Raw genomic sequence first — 18,218 nt, 5'->3', positions numbered from 1 at the left:
TAATTGCTCTGACAAAAGGTTGACAGGTCTCAACTTCCATAGCTAAGACATGACTTTAAGTTACAGTGAGTGAAAGTGAGGCCTGAGGGTCAGACAGAGAAAGAGAAAGAGAAAGAGAAAGAGAAAGAGAGAGAGACCTATAACAATCCACTGTAAGGTCTGTAACTGCACACTAGCTGCTTCAGGTAAGCTCGTTAACTCGTCACATTCTCTGAATTTGGGTATTGACTTCTTTGGATGATATATATTTCCTTGATTTCTTCAGTTAATTTCACATGCAACTTAATAACGTTGGTATTAATATTCTCTTCAAGTTTTTTGACATTATACATGCAAGAAATGATTATAGACTTGGGATTCTTTCAAGAACGAACTTGATCATAAGTTATGCTGATTAATTTAAAAGAATTTAGGTTGTTTTGGTAGAAAGTAACAATCAATTTGATGCAGAGGCGTGGGTTTTTGTCTTGATTACTGAATTGTGCATGTAAAGAAACATGGCTTTTTTTGGAGGTGTTGAAGTAGCTAATAGTTATCATTCTAATAGAAGAAATTTGTCTTTATTAAAAAAAGCAAAGACAAAATGTAGTTTACTCCTTTGTGTTGTGCATGTCAACTTGTCATGGAGGATCAAGGTTGGTCTAGTAATTATAAGGCCCTCCTTCTACCCATGTAACAGGAGTTCGATTTTCACCCCTTGCAAGAAGGATCCCTAATTTTCCCCCTTTCTTGCAAGGGAATTCTCCTTACCTTAAAAAAAATGTCAACTTGTCATGAATCCAAGCAAAAAACCATATGGCTTATGCTCCAGCAATCATGGGTCCACATTGTATGCACGTTCTCCCACTCAAACCGACCAGTCAAACCATTAGCTTGCTTTGGGTCTAACCCGCACAAATTTGTTTTTAGGCTCCTTACCAAAAAGCCTCTTATAAACTAGGTAACTCTTTCTTATCTCTCCGATGTGGCACTTGAGATGTATACCCAACACTACGCTAGTCGTTTTTCTATTATCTCACCGAAATTGGAAGTACATCACCTAGTCATCAACAAAGGACTGCATTAACTAATTATAATTCACGTCAAGAAAAAAAATGTTGCTTCTAATTTTCAGAAAGTTCTTTCACAAACACTCGTTAAAGATGGAAGTATACAGTTATCCATCAAAAACATAGGAACTTAGAGTTGTTGAGCTTACATGTTTCAGCTACTTTGTGTAATACTAGAATTCTAGAAATTGACTCGATATTCCACTGCTTTGGTTTGCGCAGCCTGTCACACTGGCTTCGATGGATAACAAGCGTAAGCTTTCATTTAAGCGAGCATCCTTTATGAAGATTCTCGAGGACAGCTTCATCAATAAGCTGGTACTTCCCTTGCGATAGATATCTCCATATTCATTATTTCCAAATGTGAACTAGCTTTACATGTTCAGTATAATGATTCTGGTATAAAATGAATACCATGAAGTCCTAATTTATCAGTCTTTCCATAAAGTTGTGATTTTGGTTGATAATTTATAGAATGCTATTAAAAAACACTACCAGTAGCCAAAAGCAATCCAGAAGTATAATTACTCACACACCATTTGTATTTAGAAAGCAAATTGTATGAAAATAATTGGTGTTACTCTTATGAAGGATAATTTTAGGCCTCCTTTTATGTGATGATGGATTAACATTGCCAAAACTCTGTTCTTGTAGCCAATACCCCCTGCTTTCGCTAAGATCTTTGAAGAATGCATACCACCATGGCTCATCTTAGAGATTGCTGGAACCAGAAAATGTTGGAGGGTAGACATAGAAGAGGACGGAAATGGCAGGATGTATCTGAGTTGTGGCTTTGATTGCTTTGTGAAAGCACACTCTTTGGAAGCTGGAAACTTCTTGCTCTTTGAGCTTGAAGAACCATCAATTCTCCAAGTGAAAATTTATGAGAAAGATGGATCTGAAAAGGCAGTAGGAACAACTTTTGAGACAGATTATGAAGGTAGTGCCTTTGAATCTCCAAGAAGAACTCCAATAATCCATCAAGAAGGAGAATCAAGTCCATGGTATACTATGCCTTGTAAGTCGGCTTATTACTAGTACAGTTAACGTATGTTGCACGCAAATGGAAATGGTGAACCGAAACTTCTCAATATTATGGAAATATGGAACTATCAATTAAACTTTATTCCCAACATATGTTTAAAAGTAATTTTGTTCTTGACAAGAAGCCAACCATTAACACTGCCTTTCTTCAATAATCATAGACTCTAAGGTTTCTACCTTCTCCCCATCAGTTAATCTGTTAACTTTTAAACCTAAACTTTGGGTCAAATTAATCATAGGTTTCTTTCTTAGCCGAAGGATGCCGCAATTGCATTTTCAGAGTTTTGGTTTCCAACATGTTTCGAAACGTATATGTCAACCTCAACCAACATTTGGGTCCAGCAGTCACTTTTAACTGCTGTGAATTTTATTTTATTTTTAAAGGATCTGATTGCTATGATTTTAATTTTAGAGCTATTTTGGTGTCTCGGTGTGTTGATAGCTGTTCAATACGAAGCATATGAGAAGCAGCAGAACGCTATAGGGGGAAACAAAAGGAAGAAAGGTATAGTGTCAGCTACTGAACACGGTCTGTGTTTCTCTGTGACTTGGAGAAATGCCAACCACTTCATTTATTATCTGGTAAATGGTTTTGAACTTTTGATATTGTAAGTGCATCAACTTCCCTCCCCGTTCTTTTGTTTGTAATCTAAGAGTATCTTTAGGTGATATTAAGGAAATAAAACTTCAAATAACCAGTATTTGAGTATTGTAAGTAGTAATCAGTTTAGTAAGGTTTAAGTTGGGTAAACTAAATAAAATACACTGTCATAGATTCTCCTCCAGAAAAGTACTCCCTCCATCATGCTATGATTTTCTCGGTGGACTAATTATTGGTCAAAAATATATAGATCAAAAGAGTTAACTTCTTATTTTCAGTTGCAACTTTCTAGACCCTCCAATGCACTAAAATTTACATGAATATTACAACTAATGATCTGCAATTTTGACCCAATAGTAGTCACCGTGGGATTAGAGAGACTACATATTCACAATACAACCTAGATAGAAATATTGTCATTTTTTAAGAAGAATCGGGTAATGGAAAGCATAACTGAAGACAAGTTGAGATGCAGACAATTCCAAAGGCAATGCTGAGTGGGAAGATACTCTCCAATAAAGATAGAGTAATACTCCAGAACCGAGACGGAAATAGCTGGCCAGTGGAGCTGAAAATGAGGCCAGATGGTCGCATGGATTTACATAAAGGGTGGAGGCAGTTTGTCGAAGACAACAATTTAACTACGGGTGACACATTGATTCTTGAGTTTGTGTCGAACAATGTGATTCAAGTTCATGTGAAACGGGCTTTTCAAGTTGGTAATCCTCCACAAAGTGGACAAGATTGCCAAATTGAAGACACTCAGTTTTTCAATATGGCATGTGAGTTATGTTACAATTGACAACTTCCTTTTTTTCCCATGATATCCGAATCACTTAATCAAGTTTGATCTGTGACGATATATTCTCTGTCAAACCAGAAGACCTTTTTTTTATAAAAGCCAAAACGTGAGAAACAAAGGATGGGAAATAAAGATTTGTGGTAGCTAAGAATGGGTCATCTGTACAGGTGAAAATGAGGAGCTTGCTGCTAACTATACGACCGAAAATAATACACCAGTAACAGTGGCCAAAACTGAGAGATTTTCATCTGAATTGATAAGGTCTTCATTCGCTATAACCTGGACTCAGAAAACAAGAAATTCATATTTGGTAAGTTCTTTCCCGAGTTATGTTAATCATTTGCATTTTTGTGACATCTAATTACCTTGCTGTTGTAGCAAACGGATTCAGTTAGAGAACTCTAAATTTTGTCAGAGGTGGTAATTTGGAACTACTATGGTTTTCTGAGTGTTGAATGGTGCTAAACATGTGTCCTAGGCGTAGCGTTTGTCGGCCATAATGAATATCTAGACTTACTTCTTTTCACCTTACAAACAAATTAGATGAAAAATAAGTTTCAATAAGCTGATATAAGTTCCACTAAGACTTAAATAACGTCGGATAAATTCAAATCAAGTTTTAGTAAGTTTAGATAAGTTACCATGAGTTCAGATAAGCAAGCTTTAGGTGAAAAGAATGAAGCCTTAGAGTTTAGACTTTAGATTAGATTTTCCCTTGTATGACTATTTTCAATTTGTTCTTCAGTACTTCTGATTAATTCCTAATTCATCAGCATATCTGCTGACAAGTTGCTTATTTGCATGCGAACTAAAACACTTCTGCTGTGCAGCACATCCCGAAGGCAATTGCCAATAAGCAGAAGCTGGAGCACAAAGACACAGTGGTGCTTTGTGATCCGGAAGGAAAACAATGGTTAATGGAAGTCAGAACTAGACAATCAGACGGTCGTGTAGGAGTAGGCCGTGGATGGGCTGATTTTGCAAAAGCATATGGAATTGGAGTTGGTGACACGTTAATTTTTGAGTTCGTGACTGATCATATGATGAAAGTTCACGTGATCAAAGCTTCTACAGAAGGCACCATTAAGCAAGAACTGTTGCAGCTAGACTAGATAGCTCAGAACTTTGTCACATGGAATATGTAAAACCGACGTATTGTGATGCAGCTAAACCATGTTTCTGGCTTTTCATCTTGTTTTACTTTCAGGCTTAGATTTCTGCTAATATCTCTTGAAATCTTCCTAGCTAAGCTAACATGGATAGCGCTCATAAATAAATGCATTTGTTACTTTTTGGTCCGGGAACAAGTGTAGGAATGTAACTCACCACCTAGTTTTGCTGAATCATATCACTATGTTCCATAACATGGTTTCCTTTAAAAAGCAATCAAATGACTGAATTTAGAAAGGGTCCATACTCCAGGAACATACTAAATCAAAAGGAAACAATACATATAATGAATGATATTGCAAAGTCAAGGTGATGAATAGTTGACTTCTGATAAATTTACTACTAAGGAGCTTAAAAGTGCGAACTCCACATAGATTGTCGAACTTAAATACAATAAAATTTGGTCTAGAACATAATGATCCCTGTTGGGAGAGGGCATTTCCCTTGAAGGCTTCCCTTGAAGGCTGGAAGAGATAAGAAGGCTTTCGATCTTTCGTCAAGTAAATGAATTGGCATTACCTTCGAACAGACTTAACAGAAAGGGATTTTAGGGGAGTTGGCTCGTGCGTGCAGTGAATACCTCAATCCAGTGTGCAGAGAGAGTCCTGTGCGGAAGCTGTATGCAGTGGATACTTAATGTCTTTTGTGCTGAAGGCATATGAAGTGATCTGGTAAAGATTCAAATAAGGTTGTACTAACTATATTGTTTTGGGGTGAGGGGAGTAATATAGTGCTTAAGAACATGTATGGTTCACAAGGTGTGAGAATATATACTAGTATTGCAATCATTTCAGAAGGCAAGCAACATGAGCTCATATAAGCTTTATTTGGTCTGCATAACTTTCCATATGCAAGTCGTCAAATTATCATACAATATCAGAGTTTCATTATAGGCGAGCCAATACTTTACTAGAGCTATCCTTACCTAGAAAGGGGTAATCAGTGTAACCCACAACAGGATCCTGAGTATAGAATGTTTTCCGAACATACCTATTCAAGGGTGCATTAACCAGAAATCTCTGAACCAAATCAGGATTCGATATGAAAAGCCTACCATAAGAAACTAAATCAGCATCCCCTTGAGCCACAGCCTCCATCCCAAGTTCCCGAGTGTACCCTCCGCTGCACATAAAAGACCCTCGATATGCTTTCTTTAGAGTCCGAACAAGGTGAGCTTCCTCTTCTTCGCTCCCTTGTCTAGCTGACTCAGTTTGGCCATACGCAGCATATCGAGGCTGAGTTACATGAAGGTAAGTAAACTGTGAGTTCAAATCTAGTTGGAGTTTGTTGAGAGAGTTGACCACAGCTAGGCCAAGTGCGAGAGGGTTAGAATCTGAAGCATCAAGGTGGTCGATTGCTGGTGAGATCCTTATAGCAACTCTACCAGCTCCAATGGCTGTAGCCACTGCACGAACCACTTGTACTAAGAATCTACACCGGTTAGCAAAGGACCCACCATACTCATCTGTGCGATCGTTAATCCCATCTTTTAGGAATTGGTCTATGAGGTAGCCATGAGCCCCATGGATCTCCACCCCATCAAAACCTGCCAACAATTGTTGCAGCATTACATGGCTGAATTTGCTTAAGTTCAATGGGCAGGATTGTACAGATAGCTGTACTCTATATACTTCAGATCTGTTTTACAGACCCTGACAGTTGACAAGAAGCACTGAAGCAGATTCTGCAGATCATAGTAACATTAACCATCCCACTAATGACAATTTTTCTAAATGTGCCATCTTTTCATTCTACCCTTTATACTGGTTAGATTTTCTCATCTCTTCATATAGCAATTTCCTATCTCCCTAGATTTCTTTAAGGAAAATCACTGACACATAAACCTTCAGAAGAAAAAACCGAGGGTACAAGTAAAAGAAGACAACAGCAAACCTGCTCGAATAGCATTCATGGCAGCCTGGCGATAATGCTCAACAATCTCAGGTATTTCATCAGAAGCCAAGGGTCGAGGAACAGGGTATTTTCCAGTAGATCCGTCTGGCATTAGTATTTTCCACCTGTTTGATATTGGCTTATTTGTGGATGATATGGGCGCCTCGCCTCCAGGTTGATACACTACATAATAACCATGATATAGAAGGTCTATGAAATTCAGCACACAAGAAAAGATCGAAACTAAATAAATGTCGGTATTGTAATCATAGTGGACTAGATTGGTGAACCTGTGTGAGAAGCTCGACCAACATGCCACAGCTGACAGAAGATAACCGCCCCTTTGGCGTGAACAGCATCAACCACTTTCTTCCATGCTTCAACTTGTTCATTGGTGTAAATGCCTGGGCAATGAGGGAACCTGCAGCATTGTTTTGTTGCCATTTCTGTTAGACAGACACCAGAAGTAGTACACAGAACTACTCAAAACATTAAACTATAGTAGGATGTCGTGAAAAAGTTGCCACATTTTTTCATATGGTAATGGCTTACTGTAAGATTTTCCATTACGCCACTAGATAAAGTACGTGGTAAAGAAAGGATTGAAATAGTTTCGCTATTACTAAGAAAGGTCTATATTTTAAGAGGGCTTACTTTAATTAAGTTGTAGCATATGTCTATTTACGTGTGACCGTATTTTAGATAGTAGGGTTGAATATTCAGATTATCAAAGATTCAATTCAACATCCAATTTTCTATACTAATTGTAGCCTTGTTGAGAATAGAATCTCCTCAAGTAAAGATTGTTAAGTTATTGATTATTGTTTATGGTGGGAACAACACCCTTTTATTAGATCAGATTGAATTATTAACATATTGGATGTAATTATCAATCAACATTTTAAAATAATCGTTTAGCTAGAGTTAATCTTGTAGATGTCTTATGTTATTAATAATTGATAATTTTCCATATTGTCAGGAAAAAAATTGTTTTGAGATTGAAGTCAAATCTTAAACAAAAATTATTAAAAGAGACGGTCTAATTTTAATATAAAAGTAGATCTAGTCACTAAATCGATTAAACTAATCACCGAAAGAAATTAACTTAGTCACTATTGGATTTACCATTGTCTAATTTTAATCTAAAATAGGCGGTCTCTACAAACTCAATCTTAAATCATGAAAGATTGAGACAATGACAACAACTAAATCCTCCCATATGTACACGTCAAAAGGGAAAGAAATGTATCCAATATATACTGATTTGTAAATTCAGGGAAATTAGCCACCTCCAATATTTGTTAAACCTATAATCAATCAATTAGAGAAGCTAAAACTAAAGTACAATTTGTTGTATGATAATACTATATACAAAGCCTTAATAAAAAGATTTGGAGTCCGCTAACATTAATCGTTGTAAGAAATCATTTCCTTCAGGGGCAGCTAAGGCCAGGTGAGCAACTGCATAAGCCCAAAAATATAAGGGTTCAATTATATTAGTTGTAATAAAAACTAAATCTAATTATAGGCAGTTCCTTCTAATTTATCAAGTGTAATGTTGGTACATATTCTAAGAGGTTAATTTCTATCTAGTGTTTTGCTTCGTCTCTTCCTATTCTCTTAAAAAAAAAAATGACTCTTCCGTCTCTTTCTCTCACCAAAAAAAAATCCAATCCTTATAATTTAATTTAGCAAAGGACCCCTATGGGGGCGTTCCTAGTTTCCGTGATCAAAACGAAAAATATATACAAATATATTAAAAGTAGTGCGTGACAATGTATACCCGTCACATAACACTTCTCAACCAACTTTTAATCATATTTTAAGTGTCCACATTATTATATTTGTATCTTTTAAATATTGAGTTTTCCTTAATATATTTTAGTGGGAATGAAAAAAAATGCATATCAAATCGAAAATACAATACCAACCCGAGCGCCCGGATCGCCGGATCCCAAATACTAATTTACTAATTAAAAAATAAAAAAGTTGGAAAATATATGCAAAAACACACCGTAAATAGTAAAAACACTGATGAGGACAATAATTACCCCGGAGCAGTAGGAGAAATGAGTGTTCCCTCAGATATTAAAAAACCACCAGGAGTTGATCGCTGAACGTAATACTCCTTTAAGGCCTCGTTTGGAATCTCATTTATCGCTCTACATCTAGTCATCGGCGCCAATACCACCCTACATAAATTTAATTTAATTTAATAAAATTACATATTTTGGACCAACCCAATATATAAATACTTATATATCAAAATCTTACAAGTGTGGGTAAGTAATTACCTGTGAGAAAGAGAGAATTTGCCGAGTTTGTAAGGGGAAAAAAGAGTGGGAGTGACTTCATTTTTGCTGCTTTCCATTACTGAAAACTAAAATTACAACCAAACAAGACTTACGAAATTCCAAGTTTGTTTTGAGGAGAGAGAAAATGTTTTCAGATTTTCATAGTTGAAAGGGTGTAAAGCAGCAGCCTTTTTTTGATTGGAGGAAAGCAATCTGGTGTTGTCGAGTGTAGTAGAAGAGCCTAAGAAGGTGTCAAAGTTTGGGAATCTGACGGTGGATGTTTGTTGGATCAAAGTTGTAAGGAATTTGAGGGATGAGATTTGGTTGATGTTGGATGAAGAGTGGACTGTTGGTGTGCTGCTGTAGTGCTGTGTCATAAGACTCATAAGTCATAACTCATGATAGTCAGTCATTGGACAAAATAGTGTGGGTTGGGCCATTCTCGCACTAGTTGCGAGAACACGTGCTTTTGCTTTTAATAATTTACTAGAATTTTTTGCACGCGATGCGTGCTGGAATTTTTTCCGAAACAGAAACTCGATTTTTTTTAGCATAAGAGTCAAAATTTGAACATTGGACATACGAAGTATAATTGTTTTTAGTTGCGAAATTTGATTGGTTTAGCTTCTGTCACTTAAGTCTCTCAACATTTTTTTTTTTGTTTTTTTTACTTTTCAAAGTTAAATTCTATGAACAAAATAGAAATTTTATTGAATTTATTTATGATTTCTAAATTATACTTTTTAGTTGATTTTTGAATTAAGTACAGTACTTCATAAATTATAAAGAAAGTGGACTCTTTGATTTCAAGTCAATTTTTTCATAGGTTGTAGTTTGTAAGTGAATTTTTAAGTTTTTGTAAAGCTTCCTCGTTTTAGTGATTCGCATAATGCAAATTATGCAATTATTATTTTATTGACTTGGAGTGATTGTTATAAATTTTGTATTTTGTTTAAACCCCTTGATTTGTAAGTGAATTTGTAATTTAGAAGGAAAGGGGTAACAGAGTCTCTTCATTCGGGACACCATAGCTCCCCCCCTTCTCCCTTATATAATAGAGATATGTTGTACTTTAATTCTTGAATGATATTTTACATGATTTTTTTTACATTGATAATTAATCGCTATTATATATAATAGAAAACGATAGGTCCAAATATATGTAAAAGTCTCATTAGATATAGGAAACAGAAACACTATAAAAAAGTAAATAATTTTTTTCCTTGTCTAACTTCTAAATTCTGATTTCAATACAAATACACCTCTATTTTTTATCATGACCCACCATTAATTGTGAATGGTTCGTGAGAATAGTGATTTGTAAGTAAATTTCTGTAAATGATTTTGTATGTATTGACGTTCTAGGTTATTAGTTTTAGTTTGTATGTTAATTTTAAGTTTTAATAAAGTTTCTTGATTATTTGAGTGATTTGCGTGATTTTTATGACGTGATTTTCTCAATTGTATGAGTGATTTGTAAAGTTTCTTATTTCAAGTGATTTGTGCGTGAGTGTTGTAAATTAATTTTCCGTAGTTTTCTTTGAGTGCCGATTTTGATTTTGACATTCCTTTTGTAATTTAGAAAGGGAAGGGGGTAAAATAGGCATTTCAAAAGAGGACACCATTGCTCTCCCCTTCCCTTATATAATAGAGATAAGAGAGTTTTTTTTTGTCAAATACAACCTTTTATATACTTCCTCCGTTTTTTTAGATGTTACACTTTTGAAAATTGTGGTTCCCTTAGGCAAAAAGTGAATAAGTGATTAGGAGAGAATAAAGGTAGGGGATTAACATGGGGTTTAAGGGAAGGGCGGAGAGAGAAAAGAGGACCCCAACTTGGTTCCCCACCATCACCCCAGCATCCCAGCGAACTCCCACCACCACCCCACCACCCACCCAAAAGTCCCACCCAGCCACCTGCCGAAATCCCTACACACCCACCCGAAAACCCCACCCCACCGCCGAAATCCACCCGAAACCCCACCTCTACCGCCGAAAACTCCACCCCAGCCTCGAAAACCCCACCTCTACCGCCAAAAATGGAGGACATGTGGTTTTACGCGAAGAAAATTGTGTGATTTTCGGTCGGTGGGGGTGGTGGGGAAGGTTTTTGTGGGTGGGGGTCGGGTTTTCGGGTGGGTGGGGTGGTTTTGGGTGGCTAGGTGGGATTTTCGGGTGGGTGGGTGGCGATTTCGGGTGGGTGGTGGGGTGGTGGTGGGAGTACGCTGAGCTTCTGTGGTGGTGGGTAAGGAGGCTGCAAGGTAGGGGAAGGGATGGAACAGCTGAGGTGGTGGGGGAGGGGTGGTGGAAGAGAAGGGAGGAGGTTTAATTAATTTAGATTAGTATATAATAAGGTTAAATTAAGTTAGTTTAATTTTGATTAACCCTTATAAGTAAGGGTAAGTGAGTAATTTTACAGCATGTAACACCCCGATAATTCTCTCTTTCTAGAAAATACTTTTATAATAACCTTAGAGAATTACCCAGGCATTATCGCCCGTGTGATAACGTTTCGGCTTACTCAGAATTTTGCAGCGGAAAACTTATTAAAAATCAACTTTATTAAAACTTATGAAGCCAATAACAATTGTCAGAACTAAACACACCAACTTAAACTATTGTCTGAAAACATAACTCCTAGGAAAACAACTTAAATGAATCTAATAATACAAGAGCCTCTCCATTCCAGATTACCCAATGATATGCATCTTCGAACCTGTAATGTCAATGCCGTCTAACTCTGCTCCCCGAAGGATCACCACAGGATCAATAGGCAAAGCCATGATCACAAACACAGACAAGCACGTAATCAGCAAAGCTGAGTACTACATATCAGACATAATAACCCTAAACATGATACTACAAAAAATAACTTGCAGGAATAAATAATAATAAGTAAATAATAATCTGCAGACAACTTTTACTGATCTAAACTTAAACTAACTTTTTAACACTTGAATGGAATAGTTATTAGGACGAGTTGTCTTGCCTACTAAGATGAAATAGGGGCGCGACTCCGCATTTCAGAGTGACCTGCGATATCGAGGAACCTTTGAATAAAAGAGGGATGGTGATCAACCCATTCCTAGAAAAGCTATGGCACGCTCACCATAACCCAACCCTTATGTCCAACTCTAGACGTGCACCAGTCTAAAGTCTATAATCTATTCTCGTTTCACTTTACGTTGAATATATTTTATTACTTGTGTTGACACAACAAACAAGCAAAACATAACTAATACTCAAACAATCATAACAGAATCACTTTTTATCTTTGGATTAACAAGTGATCACAACTCATCAATCAAGACTCCTTTAAATTCCTTTTTATACTTTACTAACTTGCTTGTTGAACCTAGCCAACAATAAACTTTACCTTTATATAGGTAGAACTTGTACTTACCAAATAAGATCCACGGTCCTTATAAGATAATTAATAATACTCAAGAATCCATGAAAACATGATTCAATCTAACTTATATTAATTCACTCACGAATTAATAAATAACTTGACTTATCCTGCTTGCATCAAACTTCCATACAAACATTTATAATCATAATCACTTCTAGTTTACATGTAGCACACACGCAAATAACATGTAAAAACAATTCTAGTAATCATATATATGAACAAATAGAGTCCTATACATGATACTAATAAATAAATACTCTTAAAGCATGCTTCTAAATCACATAGCACGTAGACGATGTACGTACCTTGTATAAACAAATCTGTAGGCCACTTTTACGCTCTAAAAGTCTCCCACTACGAAATCTCCGCCTAGAAAATAAAATAATGAAATAAATACCTTGAACTAAAAATTTACAGCAACTTTAAAAACGACCCAAACCCCTTAAACGTGTTTTAAAATCGTTTTTACGTATCAAACTTTCGTTATTTTTAATCCCTAGTATAGTACAACTATTCTAGTGATTAAAAATCATTTAAAACCCTTAAAATACTTATTTTCTGAAATTACAGCATTTATAAAATTTTATAAAATCTTCTGAAAATATATTTAATACATATAAAATTATATGCTAACCAAATCTCATGATTTATATTTTATAAATATAGTTTCTAGTGATTAAAAACCCTAAAAACTATAACTTTCTTAATGAAAACTGAAAATAACTTAATATAATAAAATCTGGAATTTATTATAAATATGATATGATAGCCGAAATATTTTTAAGCATATAAACAATAATTTAAATCATAAACATGCTAATAAATAATAAAATAATATAAAAACTAATACTTTAATGGAATCTTAGAGAAAGAAAAGAAAAAACAACCACAACAAGGAGGAAGGAAGGGCCGCGGCAGTGCGGCAACAACAAGGACCGCGGCAGCAATCTTGGTTCTTGAAAAGATTTGTGACGTTTCTTGTTCAACAAGAAACGTTACTTGAAAAGAAGAAACAATTTTTGAGAGAGAATGAAAATGGCGCACAAGGAAAGAGAGAGAGAAGGGCGCCGAGTGAGAGAGAAAAAGAGAGAGTCACGTGGAAAGGAGAGAGAAATAAAGTGTAGGGTAAAATTTGGGTTTTAGGATATTTAAATAGAGGCTTTTCCTTTTGGGCTTAGGAAAAGAGATTTTAATAAATAAAATTTGATGACTAATAAGATGGGCTCATTAGGACTTTAGTCATCAAATAATCTTTTCCCTTTTTATCACTTTTGGGCTTTCGATTCCATTAAGCTTTCTTTTCAAATATGCTTTTAATAATTAAAACTCTTATTAAAACATTACAAATTTTATTAAGCTATGAAAAATATTTTTAGTTGACTTTTAAAATAGTCAACCCTTTTTAAAAGTCAAATCATTTTCCAAACTCATTTGGATTTAAATATAACTACATAAATACTTTAATATATTTATGAAAATCCTTTAAAATTATGGGGGATTACACAGCATAAAACTTTGCAATTTAGGAAATAAAAGAAAAGTGTAACATCTATTTTGAAACATGCAATTTAAGGAAAGTGTAACATCTAAAAAAAATGGAGGAAGTATACTTTTTTTGCGAAAGACAACCTTTTAAAAAATTTTGGGCACGCACAACTTCAAACCTTAATAAATTTTTTTTTTTGTCAAAAACAACCTTGACCGACATTCTGACGTTGACTCGCCGGAAACCGGTGTTGACCTTACTTAAACGATCATGTGCCCCTCACATGATTTCTTTTCTCCCAATTTTACTTATTTCCCACCCTTTTTTCCCTTAATCACCCTCCTATCTTTTCTTCCCTCCCATCTTTCCTTCCCTCCCTTCTGCATTTTGACTCCCAACCCCAATTCCTCATCTTATCTCTTGAGTTTGCAAATTCAGATCGTCATTTTTCTAAGGCTAAAGTTGATTTCCCCTTGAACTCCTTAAACAAAACATGAGCTTTCTCAACCCTTTTGGATTTACAGAGTATATCAAGAAGGGTATTGCAGGTGGTGAACTCGCGTAAACCAGCAGAGAGAGTGGGAGTAAAGCAGGTGGTTTTTGAGGATGGTACGTAAGAATTAAAGGGCTTTTGGGCCATCGTTCCAGAGGAGTTTTAGGGTTTGATTGACAAGAGGTTCAGAGAGATGGAATATGAGGATGAGAGCAGGGTTTTTGGGTCTTCTATGGAGAAGATGAGGTCGGCTATGGACGTCGCAGTTGATGAGAGAGAATCTGACGGCAGAGGAAAGGTGGTGTTGGTGGAGGTGGGCTTGAGGACTCCACAATGGAGTTGGAATGGGAGTTTTTGGAGGTTCAAAATTCAGAACCAATCATTTGAAATAGCAAGATAAGATCATGGCATCTCACGATTACAGGTGAATTTTGCTCTGCAAAAATTACAAGGAGAGAAGATGAGGAATTGGGGTTGAGAGTAAGATGCATAAGGGATGGAAGAAAAGATGGGAAGGTGATTAAGGGGGAAAAAGGAAGGGAAATGGGTAAAATTAGGGAGAAAAGAAATCATGTGAGGGGCACATGATCATTTAAGTAAGGTCAACACCGGTTTCCGGTGACTCAACGTCGGAATATTGGTCAAGGTTGTTTTTGACAAAAAAAAATTCATCAAGGTTTGAATTTGCCCAAATTTTTTTAAAAGGTTGTCTTTCGCAAAAAAGAGTATATAAAAGTTTGTGTTTGACAAAAAACTCTTTATAAAATTATTTGTATGTAATAATAATACTGATTTGCTAAATGTCGTCCTAGATTTTCTTAGTATACTAATTACTACCTCCATTCCTCTCATTCCCCAATTCCATCCCTCCTCCATCCCCATCCATTCTCACAATGTTTTCCGGCAAACTCGCATTTTCCAGCGATCTCACATTTTCTACGAGCTCAAAGTTTCTTATCGTTAGTACCCCATGTTTTTCGACCCCTATGTCATATCGTCTAAAAGGCTTAGTGTAATAAAAAAAATTGCAAATAATGCCTCAGACTAAAATGGCTTGGTATTTTCCGAAAAAACACTCATGCATCTACCATAAACACTTGAAGACCCTGAACTGTGGTCAGGCTCTATGGTGAACGCCCAACCACAAGAACAGGCGCCTATAATAGGCACCCAATTACATGATCTCAAATATTACCATCCTTAATCATTAGTCCTTGATCATATTCTATAGTTGAACTCCAAATTCTATCTCTCATGGTCTCGAATATCATACTTCCTTCGCTTCTTTTTAAATGCAACAAATGCACTTTTCTACTATTCACACTTATCGCTTTTACTAAGATTTGTGATTTGTACATAATGAAAAACATGGTCAAGTGGGATCTTGTTAGATTAGTCTCGTAACATACTTTTTAAAATTTATTATAGTATTTACTTATATGTAATTATATATATTTGTGGTCAAAGTAATGTCTCATAATGCGAAAAAGTGCATTTGTTGCATACAAAAAGAAATGGAAGAAGTAGCATAAATTGAAAGTTTATTTACCAAACTAACTAATTTTTTTTTTACGAATACTTCTATCTCCTTTACCAATAGACCTTGTCATTAAATTAAAGAGCTTAGATTCCCATATAAATATCTTCTCTTTATTTTATATAACATTTGAAATACAATTATTAATATATGTGTGTATGGATCTTGTGGGAAACTGGATGGAACTTCCAAGCGCATAGTGATACGCTTTCCTACAAGATTTTTAGCGACCCACTATGATCAACGAGTTTCACGGTAAACAATTGTGTGACACGAAAAAGAAACAATGGAGTTTGGTTGTGACAAACTACGTACATACACTACAATGTGTTGAATTTGAAGGTTGTGTTTTACTTTGATCGAACAAGGAGAAATCTAGAAATGAATCTCCATAAACAAGTATATGAATGTTTCTAACACCATTCCATATGTGATATCCTCTTATATATATTAGGGATGACTTACAGAAGAAAATACTTAAATCATGCATCCATTCACACGAAGACACACACACACCATTTCACGAAAATATGAGTCAGATCAATATGTACCGGTGCGGGCAGACTAGGCTTACTCACAAAAATTTCGTTTTCCAAAAGCTTTGGTGCGGGCGCACCAAACGCACTGCAAGGTTCTTTTTCATTGTCTTCTTTCTCGCCACGTTTCATCAAACGCCACAATATCGAAACACAATATCATCACATATTATCAACGGACACATTTAACTATAAATGTTCCAACAATTATGTCATAAAAAAAGTATTTGTTTGAAATAACTTATATTTAAAATAACACATTTTGATTAAATTGGGAAAATTTTGGTCACTCTTATATTTTAAATGTAACTTCTAGAATATAATTCCTTGCATTAAATTCAATAACAATAATCTTTAGCATCATCTCAAATTCTGAATTTAACCTGTATATCAATTGTCCTTTAGAAAAACACTTCTCATAAGACATACTGGAACCTAAAGTCAATGATATCATTTTTCAGAAACCATCATCTGATACTGTAGATATATAATTTTGTCTCCCATTTTAGTATTCAATGATGAAACATATCGTCATACTACTTGGTCTGTCTCAAATAAAGAGCAATCCAACAAGCTATGCCTAAAATCATTTTAAGAACATGAAGTGTATTTATATTAATTCCAAGCCTAATTTTAAAGCCTAATTAATTATTAATGATACTTAATTATATTTTTAATAAATACTAATTGTCTATGATAATTAGCTGTATTTTTAATAAATTTTACCCTTAGGATCATTAATTTCCGGATTTTAAACGATAACTAGTTATTAGGCCTGGACATGCCCCGGGTAAGAAAAAAAAATTCATTCATTAATATTATACTTTAAGATGACAACACTAAATGTTATTTGGTCTAGTGGTTAAGACTTTAGTATATGTTCTTGAGGTTTTAGGATCAAATCCTATACTATGCAATTTCTAATTTTTTTTATTGTTGTGAATTAAATGGAGTATAATGCCCTTAGGGAGAGCGTCACGTGGCAGCGTTCCTTGTTTAGGCACGCCTTTTAATATATTAGTATAGATATTTAATGAGGATAAAAATTAAAAAATCTTTTAAAGATTGGATAAATAATAAAATCTAGCCATATTTGCAGATGCGCTTCGTGTGCCCGAATGCGTCTGGCGCACCAACGTTTAAGACAGTCGGCAAAATTTAGAAGCGTAGAAGCAGATGCATTCCGCGCAACATTGATGCACATCGCATATCCTCAAATCTTATCTGGTGTCTTCCATTTCCCTATAGATATATCTTATTTTCACCAGATTTTTAATACACTTTCCTATGAATTTTTCATACGCTTCCAACTACAAAAATCACTCCAAATAATCTCTCAAACATTACAAACACATAATCCAATATTTTCATAAAAACCCAAGCTTCAAGGTCACTCCTCCTGAACACCCAGGCGACAAAGGTATAATTCATGAGGGTCCATAATCTTTCAATTCATATTCAATTTCTGGAAGTTACTAACAAGCTTTTCATGAGATAGATCATCAAATAGTTCACGCTCTCTTGTATATCGTTCTCTTACTTTCTTTTCATTTATTTTTCAATATTACATGCTATAATTTGGACAATTTGATAAGGCTCCTTGTAGTTTTGATTGCATAAATAACACATTATTAAAAATTAATCTTTTGTGCTTATCGAACCAATGTAGATTAATTTTTAGATCACATGAGTATATTGAGTGACCATTTATTTGCATAAAACTCGAACATGAATCGCATTAAGTAGATGCCAATGGGCGAATTTGATCTCCAATCATGTTCATACCCTCACCCCCGAACTCTATATTTGATTCATTGACCAATTGTGAAGTCATGACGGAAAAATTTACATTGGATAAGTTTCTAAGTTATCCTTATGGTTTTCCAAATATCTAATTAGGT

The 18,218-nt window shown here is 35.2% G+C and overlaps 2 protein-coding genes across 2 annotated transcripts; one reads left to right on the top strand and one right to left on the bottom strand.

Annotated features, from left to right (window-relative positions):
* LOC104883436 (putative B3 domain-containing protein Os03g0621600) lies at positions 1–4,684 on the top strand. Its single transcript, XM_048634768.1, has 7 exons — positions 1–185; positions 1,272–1,367; positions 1,704–2,067; positions 2,536–2,675; positions 3,170–3,476; positions 3,664–3,806; positions 4,327–4,684. The coding sequence occupies exons 2-7, from the start codon at positions 1,290–1,292 to the stop codon at positions 4,606–4,608; spliced, it is 1,314 nt and encodes a 437-aa protein (XP_048490725.1). The 5' UTR covers positions 1–185; positions 1,272–1,289; the 3' UTR covers positions 4,609–4,684.
* Positions 4,685–5,454: 770 nt separating this feature from the next.
* LOC104883434 (12-oxophytodienoate reductase 3) lies at positions 5,455–9,189 on the bottom strand. Its single transcript, XM_010667963.4, has 5 exons — positions 8,854–9,189; positions 8,611–8,751; positions 6,850–6,980; positions 6,560–6,742; positions 5,455–6,212 (listed from the first exon to the last, which is right to left on the bottom strand). The coding sequence occupies exons 1-5, from the start codon at positions 8,928–8,930 to the stop codon at positions 5,554–5,556; spliced, it is 1,191 nt and encodes a 396-aa protein (XP_010666265.1). The 5' UTR covers positions 8,931–9,189; the 3' UTR covers positions 5,455–5,553.
* Positions 9,190–18,218: the final 9,029 nt, after the last annotated feature.

Source organism: Beta vulgaris, chromosome 8 (genome assembly GCF_026745355.1).
Source record: "Beta vulgaris subsp. vulgaris cultivar EL10 chromosome 8, EL10.2, whole genome shotgun sequence".
Lineage (NCBI taxonomy): Eukaryota > Viridiplantae > Streptophyta > Magnoliopsida > Caryophyllales > Amaranthaceae > Beta > Beta vulgaris.
The sequence above is the reverse complement of the archived record's forward strand: the minus strand, read 5'-3'. Positions and strand labels throughout refer to the sequence as shown.

Coding starts and splice junctions, on each gene's coding strand:
- LOC104883436 (XM_048634768.1), top strand. CDS start 1,290: ATGGATAACAAGCGTAAGCTTTCATTTAAGCGAGCATCCTTTATGAAG. Junction 2,676..3,169: donor ACCACTTCATTTATTATCTG/GTAAATGGTTTT, acceptor GTTGAGATGCAG/ACAATTCCAAAGGCAATGCT. Junction 3,807..4,326: donor AAACAAGAAATTCATATTTG/GTAAGTTCTTTC, acceptor TCTGCTGTGCAG/CACATCCCGAAGGCAATTGC.
- LOC104883434 (XM_010667963.4), bottom strand. CDS start 8,930: ATGGAAAGCAGCAAAAATGAAGTCACTCCCACTCTTTTTTCCCCTTAC. Junction 6,981..8,610: donor ATTTCTCCTACTGCTCCGGG/GTAATTATTGTC, acceptor ACAATGCTGCAG/GTTCCCTCATTGCCCAGGCA. Junction 6,213..6,559: donor CATGAATGCTATTCGAGCAG/GTTTGCTGTTGT, acceptor AATTGTTGGCAG/GTTTTGATGGGGTGGAGATC.